General features: G+C 52.3%; 1 protein-coding gene across 4 annotated transcripts in view; it reads left to right on the forward strand.

Annotated features, from left to right (window-relative positions):
• IFT43 (intraflagellar transport 43) overlaps positions 1-10,764 on the forward strand; it is an 82,646-nt gene extending 71,882 nt beyond the window's left edge. For 2 of the 4 annotated variants that reach the window (XM_047864552.1, XM_047864551.1), the window contains exons 6-9: positions 9,255-9,327; positions 9,618-9,693; positions 10,217-10,344; positions 10,447-10,764. In XM_047864552.1, coding sequence (XP_047720508.1) covers positions 9,255-9,327; positions 9,618-9,693; positions 10,217-10,344; positions 10,447-10,666 — 497 coding nt within the window. In that variant the 3' untranslated portion in view covers positions 10,667-10,764. The remainder of the gene's footprint in view (positions 1-9,254; positions 9,328-9,617; positions 9,694-10,216; positions 10,345-10,446) is intronic. The other 2 variants (XM_047864554.1, XM_047864553.1) reach the window with 1 other exon arrangement.
• Positions 10,765-12,425: the final 1,661 nt, after the last annotated feature.

Here is a 12,425-nt window from a genome sequence, read left to right on the forward strand (position 1 = left end):
TAAATAAACGTTAAAAAAATTTTTTTAAAAAATAAAAAGAAGGATTAGGTATAATAGAAATCTAGGGGAAAGGTAACGGGGGCCTGACTCTCTTACCCCAGTAAGAGATGAACCTGATATGGCCAAATGGTAGATCTTACTCTGTAGCTTTATGTTCTGCCAGTTTTCTCAAAGTTCACAGATGTTGGGGTGTGTGTGTGTGTATTCGTCTATATATACACACACAGGAGGACACACACTGGGAATGTGATTCCTGAGTCCATAAGTGTGGTTGACGGACTAGGTTTACCTAAAAGACCCTTTAAGAGAAGGCTCTTGAAAGATGATTACAGAATTGAGACACCATCATTTAAAAGTGCCCGAGGCAGACGCCTTTGAAAATTGCAGCAGCGGAGGGACAGAGAAAGAACCACGCAGCCCTTGATTGTTGCGCTGTTCCCTCAGGACCCGTTCTCCCCCTCCCCCTCTGTTTCTCATCTGATAAGAGAGAGAGCAGCACTAAGACTCCTCATCTATCTTATGAAAATCCGATTCGGAATGGCTGTGATCAAAACCAGCTGGCTGTCACCAGCAGTGCCCTCGCGCGGAGGGAACCGCTCAGAAGCGTTCCGTATGTGGGAGTGTCACGGGTGGCACCGATCAAAGTGGCATTTTTTTAATAAATATATATAAGGAAAAACACAAAACCTAAGGATTTAGAATAAAAGCGGTGTAGTTTGTCTTGTTTTTTTCAACGTAACACGAAGAGGATGAAATAGAATCAGATATGCCTGGTTTCTAACGTCCCTACTTCCACGGGCGGCTCTGAGAAGGCGCTCTGTGTCACGTTAACACTGTATCACTCATCTTGGGCCTTACTGAAGAGAGTGGAAAGTTCCTCAGTTTCCATTCCTTCCAGCCACTTTTTCCTCGTCGCTTTTAAAGTCCTTTACCCCTCCTTGTCCTTAGCACATCTCTACAGATCAAAGCTGGAAGCGCCAGCGACCTCCGAAAGCTCACAGAGTGGCAGGGAGCGTTCCTGTTCATCGTCCTCCGTTTCCTTCAACTGTCAGTGACCGGTGGGTGTGATGTTCCCTGGGGGCCACCTCGGCAGGTGGCAGCGGGGTCCTCCCCGTGTCGGGCTCCTGGGCTGAATGGTGTCTTTCTCCATAGAGAACTCTTGTGCTCGTGAGCACTACCTTTGAATTGCTCGGAAGGCTCGATCTTGTAAGCACACCGTGGACTTGGGTGGGGGGATGCGGCCAATCTCATTCTGGGGTGTTGCGTTCATGGCTCCTTGCGAAATGTGCAACCATCCCGCTGTGGGTACCGGAACACAGCTCCAGAGGTCCGGCCCTCACGCACCACGACGTACCACGAGCCGCGTTGCCACTCTTAGCGAAGCGCCCCCTCTGCCCGCGATCCGGCCAGCACCACGGCGTGCTGGGGCCCGGTTTCTCTTGGAAACTGAAGTCAGTCCCAGCCTTCGTCGTCAAACCGTCGTCCGCCAGGAGAGCCACCACAGCTTGGGGGGCCGTGAGGAACAATCGGCTCTTTTGATCTTCGTGAGGTCTGTGATCTCCTTGCCCGGCGACATGAAGAGAGATGCAGTTTGGCAGGAACGTGGAGGCATTTCAGGACCTCAGCACCTCAGGACCTCAGGCTCCGTCACACGCTTCCCCGGGGACCTGCTCGTGCACAGCGCCAGAGTAGACATTGGCCCTGCCGTGTATTTCTCGGCGTTTTAGGTGCGGGTCTCCAGCGAACGTCCCAGTCTCCCGACTCTTTTCTGCCGTGTCCATTGCCTCTCTCCTCCCCTGCCAGTAACGAGTGCGGGCCGGGCCAGCTTCGATCAGGTGAAGTCACAGGGGACAGGTCTTCATCAAGCGGACCTGTGGGGACCCGCAGACCTGTTTTTGTCCCTCGAACCCTGAGTTGGGGAGTGCGGGGGACCGACGGTTGCAGGGCCCAGGCTCGCTCAGGAGCTCCTCTGAGACCGTCTCTTTCTCTTGTTCCTTCTGGTGTTTGAAGCCTGTTGCCTACTGCTTTCCCCTTTTCTTCTCCCTTTTAAAAAATTCCCCATTTTTTCACTTAGAAAAAAATTATTTATACGATTGAGATCCACTAATTAAAGCCATTTTCTGGTATTTGGTTACTGGAGCGTTTGATGTCTCTCTGACAAGACCATGAAATGCACAGAGTGTCCACAGGGACAGAATTTGCTGAACACGGCTCTTTGTAAATGAGGGGACACAGTGTCGCAGCAGCTCATGAATATGGAACGCCCATGATGCCACCTCAGTGGACTTGGGAACACAGATGAATCCTGTCATGTGCTAAATGAGACCAATTTCTTTCACTTAACTTCATCTTCAATCAGACCTTCTTCCATTTGCCTGTTTAAAATTCCCCATACGTGATGCAGAAGGTAACAGCATTCAGTAAAACAAAGTTTTGCAGCTGCAGAGAAAAATTATAATGATCTCTGGCTTCAAGTTGCCATCTCCCGAAAACATGGACATTGTTTCACTTAAGAGCTCTGCTGAGGTCTTTTGACTTTGGGCACAGAATTAGGGGCTGTGTGGACCACTGTCTCTGCGGTGTCCTTAAGCAGTATGTCCAGATCCCCCTCGTGTGGATTAGATATTGAGGTTGGCTATGGACGGTGGACGTGAGCCATGAAGAGCCTTTGGGTGCTCTGTGGTGGCCAGTGCGCCGAGTGGGAGAGCAGCTCGGGGAAGAGATTGCATGTAACCAAGCAGGGCCTTTGCCAGAGGGAGCTCAGTTAGTGGATGGAGCGAGAGGGACGGATGTCATCAGAAGGCACCCGGCGGAACCTGGCAAGGTAGGCCAACCACTTATATCATTCACTAAGAGGTCAAGATGAGAAGGTGCTAGAGTGTAGAAGAGACTTTAATGGAGCTCTCCAGAAACGCCTGTGGATGCGACCAGGAAATCCCATTCAGAAATCTCCAAACAAGAAAATCGGCAAAAACCTCAAGGGACACAGAGAAGAGGGGCTCCCGGGTGGGACCCAGGGTCTGGATTAGGGGGCCCCCTTTGTTCTCTTCTTCCTGCAGGACTTAGCTTTATATCCCAGGTAAAGAGTCGGAGTCATGCTCAGGGTGTATGCTGCGTGCTGAGTCCAGTCTTCGAAAATCACTTTCTGTTGTAGTTGTACCAAAACAGGCCAACGACACCGGGGTTTGAACGCGGGCCATCTCGCACACAATGCATCACAGAGATCTGGAGCCAGCTTTATTGGACGAGGCAGGCTGGCTTCTTACTGTCAGGCCACAGGGGCTGAAAAGGAGCCCTCTGGGACTTCACTGGGTAGTTAGCTTTTTAGTGTGTGCGTGTGATGATATTACCCATAACGAATGTATTTCGGGGCAAATGGCAGCTTCTCACATCTTTGAAACCAGTTGCAATCGATCCTGCTGATGTTCCCACATGTTTCTATTATTTATTTAAGCACCCCTCATTTCTGTGGTTTCATCCGGTAGTTGGTTTGTTGGGTAGATCTGTTGGCAGACGGGTGTTCTGGATCGTAATGAGTTGCCCATTTGGCAGTCTGTCTCTTTGAAGTAACTTCTTACGATTGGTGCTATGCACTGACAGACCTTTACTGGGGTCTTCCAGAAGGTGGAGCGATACAGGGGAGCACTCCAGAAGTCCAAACAGAAAGAAACACGGGTTAGTGAAGAGCAGTGTGACCCAGCCTCGGGATGGGAGCCCTGTGGTCCATACTGCCAAAATATGAGTGAGTCTTCCTCTGTAACTTTGTGCCCACTCATCCGTTGTTTCCTGTGCAGACACAGGCCCTTCCCAGGCAGGCCTTGCAGCTGTCAAGTGAGGCAGAACCTTTGCTAGGATGTTATCAAATCCAGGAAGTATCCAAGGATTGTGTCCGTGTCGTGTATAGACAACTATGGACTCGGTAGCACTTACAGCATAATTGGAACGAAACAGATCAACGTGGCTCGTCCCTGTGTGTGACTTTCAGATGGGAGGAGAATCTATTGATTCGGTTCTGTTCGGTTGTCCCTTGGTTTGCTAGTCCTTGGGAATGCAGAAGTGACTGGGAACTGCTCTCTGCCCTCTGCTAGCGGGGCATCTAGGGGGCAGACCCAGGGCAAATTTCCTGTACTCTGCCCACACAGTGGCCGCTACCTGTTGGATTCCAAGGTGAGTCACAAAGGAAGGGATTTTACATTTTCCTGATTGTGCTTGTATTACTATTTTTTTTTAAGGTGTGGTCCCTCCCTCTGCCACTTTGCCATGCTTCATTAATCTTGGTTTTCCTGTCATGTGCCCTAGAAGGTCTTGTGTATAGCAGACACCCAGCCCATGTTTCCTGGCTGGTCGACACAGGTCCTTCCTCACCTGCCACCAAGCACCCTCTCTCCTCCCCCCCCCCCCCCCCGCCCCATCACTCTCCCCTGGCCCCTGGGCCGCCGACATTGGCCTTTTTCCAGTTTCTTCAGTGCTGGGAGATGCTTCTCACCTCACAGCGCCTTTGCACCTGCCATCCCTGCCTGCTTTAATCCTGTCTGTCCTTCGGCTTTGAGCTGCGTCGTCCCTCATTTAGAGACCTTCCCCAACTCCCCACCCCACCTTCCAAAGTTCTAAATGAGATCTCTGAACCAGATTAAATGCATTATGGAGCACCCATTCAATAGAATCCTAGGTGGCCATTTAAAAGAATAAGATTTACAGTACATTTATTGATAAGGGGAGAGAAAGCAAGTTGCAGAACCATGCATGTGTAAAGTGATCCTCTTCACAAACATTTTTTAAAGGACATGTGTGCTGCAGTAGGTACACATTCTTTTCAGTAAATACAAGAAATTGTTAATAGCACCTCTAGGGAGACAGACTGGGGCTCACATAAGAATAAGAAGTTTTTCATTTTAACCTTTTCTGGAGCATTTGAATTGTTACCACATATGATATTTTACATTCGAAAAATAAGACAATTAGTTGTTTCGGCCCTGGTACTTTCCGGCGCTCCACGAAGACAAGGACTGTCTTTTATTTGCTGTTGTTACTGGCACCGCGTGGCATTGCACCTTTCAGATGCTCAGTGTTCCTTGGATGAATGAACGAATAAACAAGCAAATGCGGTTTCCCCACGTGCGGCTAACCAGGTGACACATAGGGAGACAAGCAGGTTGAACAGGCAGGAGAGATGGCTAACAGAAGAGGTGGGGAGCAAGGGCAAAGAGCAAAGAGAACCCGTTCAGTTGAAGGAGTCGGAGCTGGGAAAGAGAAGCACGTGATGGTGGCCTGTGTCCGGGTGGCGGTCCGTGTGAGGTCATAGCCCTCCTGCCTTGCTCCCCTTTTCTGAGACTGTTTGAGTGCTCAGTCACCTCCATGGGGCCAGTTTAGTAAGACACGGGCCGCAGGGAGGAGTCCCCAGGGCTCCGGTGTCACTGCGCTCTTTCCATTCTGTTCCATTTGGCCTTGCTGAGGCAGTGGTGAGTTGGGGCATATGGCGAGGGAGAGACTTAGCTTATTTGTGGTGATGGGAATCAGGAGAAATACCAGAACAGAGGTCGTTGAATCTTTAGAGTAAAAGCCGTCCAGACTCCGCTCTACGAGTGCCTTTGAGGGCACTGTTATTTGCAAAGAGAGCACGAGTGGGCGAGGATGAGCTCATGGGTTGCAGTCGGACGGAGCAGGAAACCTGGCGCTGTCCGTTATTGATGATCTCAGCTCACGCCAGCTGCTTAATCTTGCTGAGCCTCACTGTCCTCGCCTGCAAAATGGGCAAGAGTAAATGAGACGCTGAAGGTGGAGCATATAGTTTCTCTGCAGGCTCAACACTTGATCTGTTAAGCGAATAAGAATAGCTCTAGAATCTTTATTATGCACGGAGCAGAGTTTGGCATTTTGTTTGGTGAGTATTTTGTAAAGATGGTGGCATTTAATGCTTGTAACAACCGTATGCGGGAGGTGAAATTCCCCCTTCTACAGATGAAACCACTGAGGCACGGAGAGGATAGTCACACAGCTGGTAGGTGGGGAAGCCAGGATTGGAAGCCACCCATCCTGCCTCTGGAGCCTGCGTCTTAACCACGGGATGGACGTCCTGCCCATATACTTAACCCACTCACTGTTTCTGTTCATGTTCTTCTTGCTTTTAGCAGCGCAGAAGAACAGGAGAATAAAGTCAATAGAACCATTACATTTTTTCACAATAGCGGTAGCTTTTCAGCAGCGCTAGAGCAGACCCCCTGTATTCCTCTTACCGTCTCTGTTAAAAATCACGTGCTTTCTATTTCATCTTATTAGAAATTTGTCTTCTATTTGAGCACCGTTGACATACAGTGTTACATTAGTAACGTTCCGAGAGTCACGCTTGGGGTCCTGAACCAGACTGGGTCACCGGTCCAGACTTGCAGGCCAAGCGGCCATAACCGAGCATTCCCGGTATATACTTTTGTGAAGAAGCGGATTTCGCAAGTCCGTTTTCTGAAATCTTCTAGGGGAAGACGAGGTGGGAAGGAGCAAGGCCGAACAAGTTACGTATACATGAAAGCTTGTCTGTGATAGTAAATCAGGAACTGTAAAACTGTGAAGTTCTTTGAAGTTTGCCCCAAACCGGCTCCACGGCCACCTGTTCCACGGGGGCCGGGAGTTGGACGGCCCGACTCTGCTGCGATGGCTCAAGCTGTCACCGCACCGGAATGGTCCAGCTTGCCTCAGCCTGGCTGTCATGGCTGGCTCTGTCCCACTCAGGCGGTTCACCGGGTTCTGTTGGGCACCGGGCTTCCAATTAGAGAGAAATCCCACTGTGTGGCCGGCCTCACCAGTGCCACTCTGAGAGGCCCCTTTGCCAAGGCCCGGGCTGACCTCTGATCTGTCACAGATGGGCCAGCCCCACACTCCTTTGTGCGCATTTGGAGAAGGGGGGCGGGGACGAGGAGGGAAGCCCATGAGGAGTCGGAGTGGACATTGGGCAGAAGTGCAGTTCCTCAGAGCCGGGAGGAGCGGGGCGGAGTTGACAGGACCCAAATGCTAACGCTGTGGAGGGAGAGGGGACTCGGGGAAGACCCCGTCCTGAGCCCTAAGCCCAGCGTGGGGCCTTCTCTTGCCACCTTCTGAATATTCATCTCAGGCTGGACTCCACACCGAGGCGAGCCGGGGGCAGCTAACTGGCTCGCTCCAACACTGTCACAGTGCTGATGGCGCGTGGCACAGCCAGCTTCCTCCCTGCCCCGCCGCTCGGCCCGGGCTCAGGGACGGTGCTGTCAGCGGCTCTCACCGTGGACGGCATTAATCACGCAGAGCGAGAGTGAACAAGAAGGCAAAATTCCTATTAGCATAAGAGGTAGAATCTTAGAGGACTCCACGTCTAATTCTTCAGCAGGACGGAGAGGCAGAATCTAAGCCCTCCACAGCTGCTTTCTGGACAGAGGACCTGCCGAACATGGGTCGTTATTTTGGGGGTGGTGTGTGAGTGTTCTTTATTTCCCCTCTCAGCCATTCCTTTTCTTAAGCCCTTTTGATTCTTTTAATCACTGCCTTTAACTCTCGGTCTTATTTTCTGTGTCTCCGTCTCTCCCTTGCCTACCTCCTCCCTCTCTCTCCAGGTGCGGCATCTGTAGCTCTGCAGTCGGAGGCCGTAATAAAGACACCAGGCTCGGAGTTGACATTTATATACTCAGGCTTAGCTGGACCAGAGCAGTTGCAAAGTCTGAATAATGAATAGTCTGAAAGTGGCAGAAGGGTCTTCCCAGCTGTTCTTGGAATGACTCTGCATGTCTTTCAAAAATTAAATTGGGGGGGCGCCTGGGTGGCTCAGTCGGTTGAGTGTCTGACTTCGGCTCAGGTCATGATCTCGCAGTTCGTGAGTTCGAGCCCCGCGTCGGGCTCTGTGCTGACAGCTCAGAGCCTGGAGCCTGCTTCAGATTCTGTGTCTCCCTCTCCCTCTGCCCCTTCCCCACTCATACTCTGCCTTTCTCTGTCCCTCAAAAATGAATAAATGTTAAAAAAAAATTAAAAAAAACATATTTAAAAATTAAATTGGGGGCGCCTGGGTGGCTCGGTGGGTAAGCGTCCAACTTCAGCTCAGGTCGTGATCTCACAGATCCTGGGTTCGAGCCCCGCGTCGGGCTCTGCGCTGACAGCTCGGAGCCTGGAGCCTGCTTCGGATTCTGTGTCGCCCTCTCTCTCTGCCCCTTCCCAACTCATGCTCTGTCTCTCTCAACAATAAATAAACATTAAAAACATTTTTTTAATGAAATAAAATTGAATTTAGTCCATGGAAGCAAAAACAAAGAGTTTCTTCACTATTCAGTCTTCACTGGGCTTTTTCCTCCTGATGTTTGTGGTTGGATTGGGAATTCTAGGATGGTATCTCTCCACTTGGCCTTTTTTTCTGCCCCCTCTCTTTTTCTACTCCGACCGGTTGAAACAAAGAAAACCCCTCAACCAGTCAGTGATGCTCATTTGGAAAAGGAAATACTTCTTTGGGGCATTAGGTTGTCCCCGTGACAAGAGGGGCTGTTTTGGGGAAGTCGCCACTTGCTTCTCTGCTTCTCTCGGCCTCTCTGCTCGCGTGACTCTGTTGGACTAATGAACGAGATGTCCTCCTGTGTCTGGACGTCTGTCTCACATGTACAGTTTGAAGAAGGGAAATCTCCATGACCCGGCAAGAGACGTGTCCTCTTTAGAATCGGCATTCTTTATTACATCAGACCTGGCAAGACTGAGCCCAGGGACACCGCTGGGGAACCACTTCATCTCATTAGGTGTGAAATGTCCTTCAGAGTCAGGCTCAGGGCCATGACAGCCGTGACGATTGCAGGGATTACGACGAGCTAATGCACGGGTGGACCTCGGTCATGAGGTGGCTCATTCTCCGGCTCCTCCAATGTAAACTTCCCCAAGTACAGTCGGGGACTCTCTTCCCATTTCTTTACATTTCTCATTGGGAGGGCCACTCCAAGGGCTCCTAACCTGGAGCGTACAGCAGGATCACCAAAGAAATCTTAGGAAAAAGGACAGAATCCTGAGCCCCGCCCAGGAGGTTCTAATCCAGCAGGTGGCTGGGGTGACGCCTGGGATTCGGAAACGGTTGCAGCCCACCTTTGGTTTCAGGCACACCTCTAGTTCAGTACCGCAGCCCTAGATGGGGACCCTGGAGGCCAGAGACTGTGTCTGAGTATCCGTCCTACCCCCCGCTGGCACGTTGGAGGTGGTAAATACACGGAGAAGCGGGCGAGATCCCTCCCTATTCACAGTTCTTTCTCCTCCTCTCGTTGCAGATATTCCCGTTATTCCGGATCTGGAAGAAGTACAGGAAGAAGACTTCGCTTTACAGGTGGCAGCCCCCCCCAGGTACGTTACATTAGGTGTGGAGTTGGCGGGAGGCGGAGAGCATGTGAATGAACACATGCCCAATACCGCGTACAGCGGGGCTGCTTCCCTGCCCCCCCCCCCCCCCCGCCCCGAGTGGAGATGGGAAGTTGCTGGTGATGGGTTCCTGCCTGGGTTCCCGTGTTACTAGGCATATTCTTCCCACTTTGGTCCTTCCTCGCTGCCCGGGAGGCTCTGGGGATGGTGACCCGGCAGCCCGCCTGGAACCCGTCCTGCCTGGGATTCCTCCTCACCTTCTCTCTTTCCTGCAGCATCCAGGTCAACCGGGTGATGACCTACCGTGACCTGGACAATGACCTCATGAAGTACTCAGCCTTTCAGACCTTGGTGAGTGCGGCAGCTTTTGTGCAGAGGGGCGGGCTCCGGGCCTCATCTCCTCCGCGGGTCTCTGGGGCCGCCTGGCGACAGTCCCTTTGCCGGAGGCATTCCCCTCGGGTATTACGGCATCCCTGGGCCTGACCTGTCCCAGTGTGTCCCGGGGCCAGGCTCCCACCTGCTTCCATGCCCCCCCCCCCCCCCCCGGCATCAGGAGGTACCGCAGCCCTATAGATCCGGCGCTGTCACGCCCTGCCCTCTTGGTGTTGACCTTCCTGCAAAGAATGTCCAACCTGTACGATGCTGTGGCATTCCCTCATTCCTCAGTGGCTACGAGGTCCACTCACAGTTTTCCTCTTTTTAAGGCATTTCTGCAGGTCTCGGTTTGGGAAGTTCCACCACACACAACCTGACCCTCCTCACTTTGCAAGACATAGGTGTCCGGAGCGCGCCCCCCCCCCCCCCCCCCCCCGCCCCGGAGAAACACAAGCCGGTTTGTTTGCTTGCTCGTTTGTTTGCATCCTTGCATCCACAGGATGGAGAGATTGACCTGAAGCTCCTCACCAAAGTCCTGGCGCCAGAGCACGAAGTCCGAGAGGTCAGTAGCAGCAGAAGCTCCTTCCTGTGGGCTGCGTCATCCCTACGACCGGCCGGCTCCCCAGCGTGAGCTCTGCCTCCCCGAGGCCGAAGGGTGGGGGAGGTCGGCTGTGACCGCGGGGAGAGGCCTTCTGCCTTCATCTTACCCAGCGCTGCCTCTCCGGGCAGGATGACGTCAGCTGGGACTGGGACCGTCTGTACACCGAGGTGTCCTCAGAGCTCCTCACCGAATGGGACCTGCTGCAGGCGGAGAAGGAGGACCCCGTGGGACAGCCCACGCACACCTGAGCCCTCGGCGGTCAGCAGACTGCTGTCCCCGCACAGAGTAATTTCTGCTTCGGACTTGAAAAAACGCGATAAGCCTACAGCTGAAGAAGCTTGCCGGTAGCTTAGCATTTTTGTATGGAATATTTTGTAATAAAAATGCTTATTTTCAGTAGACCATGTTGGATCATTCAAGTGTAATAAATTGCTTTATGCTGTGGCCATCTCTTCCTTTTCTTTCCAGCAGCCTCTTGGAAAGATTCGTCAAGAGTGGAGGAGGGCAGCTTTTAAACAGTCTGACGGGTTTGCTCCCCGCTGTTGAAGAGCATGAGGGAAAGCTAGACTCAGGGGGAGAGGAATGGCGCCCCTTCTAGAAAGTGTTCGGTTCACAGAAGCCACAGCATTTCCCGGGAGCACCTGTCTACTTGGAAGCACCTGGAAGCAGGGGTATGGGAGGCTGCAAGCCGCTACCTGCCGGGGTCCGGGGAGGGCCTGGCAGGACGCCTTTCTTACTGCGGACGTTCAGTTACGTTAGTGAAATTTTACTGTCTCCTTCGTGCTGTCGGGCAGCTTAGCTGAGGAGACGGCAAAAAGTGGGCGCGCTAAGGCGAGCCATTCCTCACAGCGGGACTCGGGAGCTATTCTCACAGCACCCCCCTTTCTCCTTTCTTCTTGCAGCCCATGCCCAGGGCTCCCCAGGCACGCCCTTCCTTTCCGCCACGGGCTCCCAGAGCCTCGATGCTAGCTCTCATTAGAAGCGGCCGGCTTGCCCGCTCCAAGCATCCCACAGAATGCCCTCTCTCGGGGAGCCTGGGACCCCCTCTGACCTTTCAGATACTAGCTGCTCGTCTCCACTGCCCCCCGAAGCATCATCGCTGCCTGTTTGCAAACCATGCCGACATCTGGAGCAGAGCCCAGCCCTCTTTCTAAACAGAGACATCTTTTGTTTTTGTTTTTCTCTCTTTCTCCCCCAAGACCTCTCATCTGAGGACAGGGACGTCTCCCTGCCCGCCTCCCCTAGATGCCACCTTGGATCAGGCCCATGCAGGCTGGCAGCCGCTGACTAAGCCCCGCTCCTCGGCCACGGCCACGGGGAGCTCGAGTGCTGCTCTCATCCAGCCTGGAAAGCCCTTCATTAAAATTCAGTACGACAAAGAGGCTCAACACTTCAAAAACCCACTGGGGGGTTATTTTTGTATGACTACTAGTGCCCTTCCCCAGTGAGCCACGAGGGCTCCAGAGCCAGCAAAGAGACTGTGTGGCTGTTAATTATAAACGCAGGGATTTAGTGGCTTTGGGGCCCCTTTTCCTCCTCTTCCAGAGTCACACGTTTAGCCCGGCCAGCCCGTCTTTGGAATAATTCCCATGGTCACTGAGAACTTTGTGTCCAAGCTTGTTTTTCTTGAGCACCATTCTGAAACCCAAAGGAGAAAGGTCTTTCTAGTACCTTAATTACTAGCAAATTCAGCCGCCTCGGGACTCTGATAACCTTGGAGGTCTGTGGCCAGCCTGAGCAAGTGGCTAGGGGTCGACATCCTTCCTCCCTTTATTTTACGATTGCAGTGGCAGCAAGGTCTAACGTGTCATGAGCCCTCACCACGTGCCAGGCACGGGGTTCAGCACGTACGACTCATCCAGCTTAATCCTGACAACCACCCAGTGAAGCACATAATGTTTGTTATCCCATTTTACAGATAAGGAAACCGAGGCTCAGAGAGGTAAAGAGATTGATTGCCCAAGATAATCCAGCTACTTAGTGGCGGTGCTGGAACTCAAAACCAAGTTCTCTGACACCTCTGTACTTTTAACACTTGTGTTAAAAGGAATCTTCTGCCGCCTCCAGCTTGGGAACGTCCTCGAATTTCCAGCAGGCCGAATTCGCA

This window comes from Prionailurus viverrinus, chromosome B3, assembly GCF_022837055.1.
Source record: "Prionailurus viverrinus isolate Anna chromosome B3, UM_Priviv_1.0, whole genome shotgun sequence".
In the NCBI taxonomy this organism is placed as follows: Eukaryota; Metazoa; Chordata; class Mammalia; order Carnivora; family Felidae; genus Prionailurus; species Prionailurus viverrinus.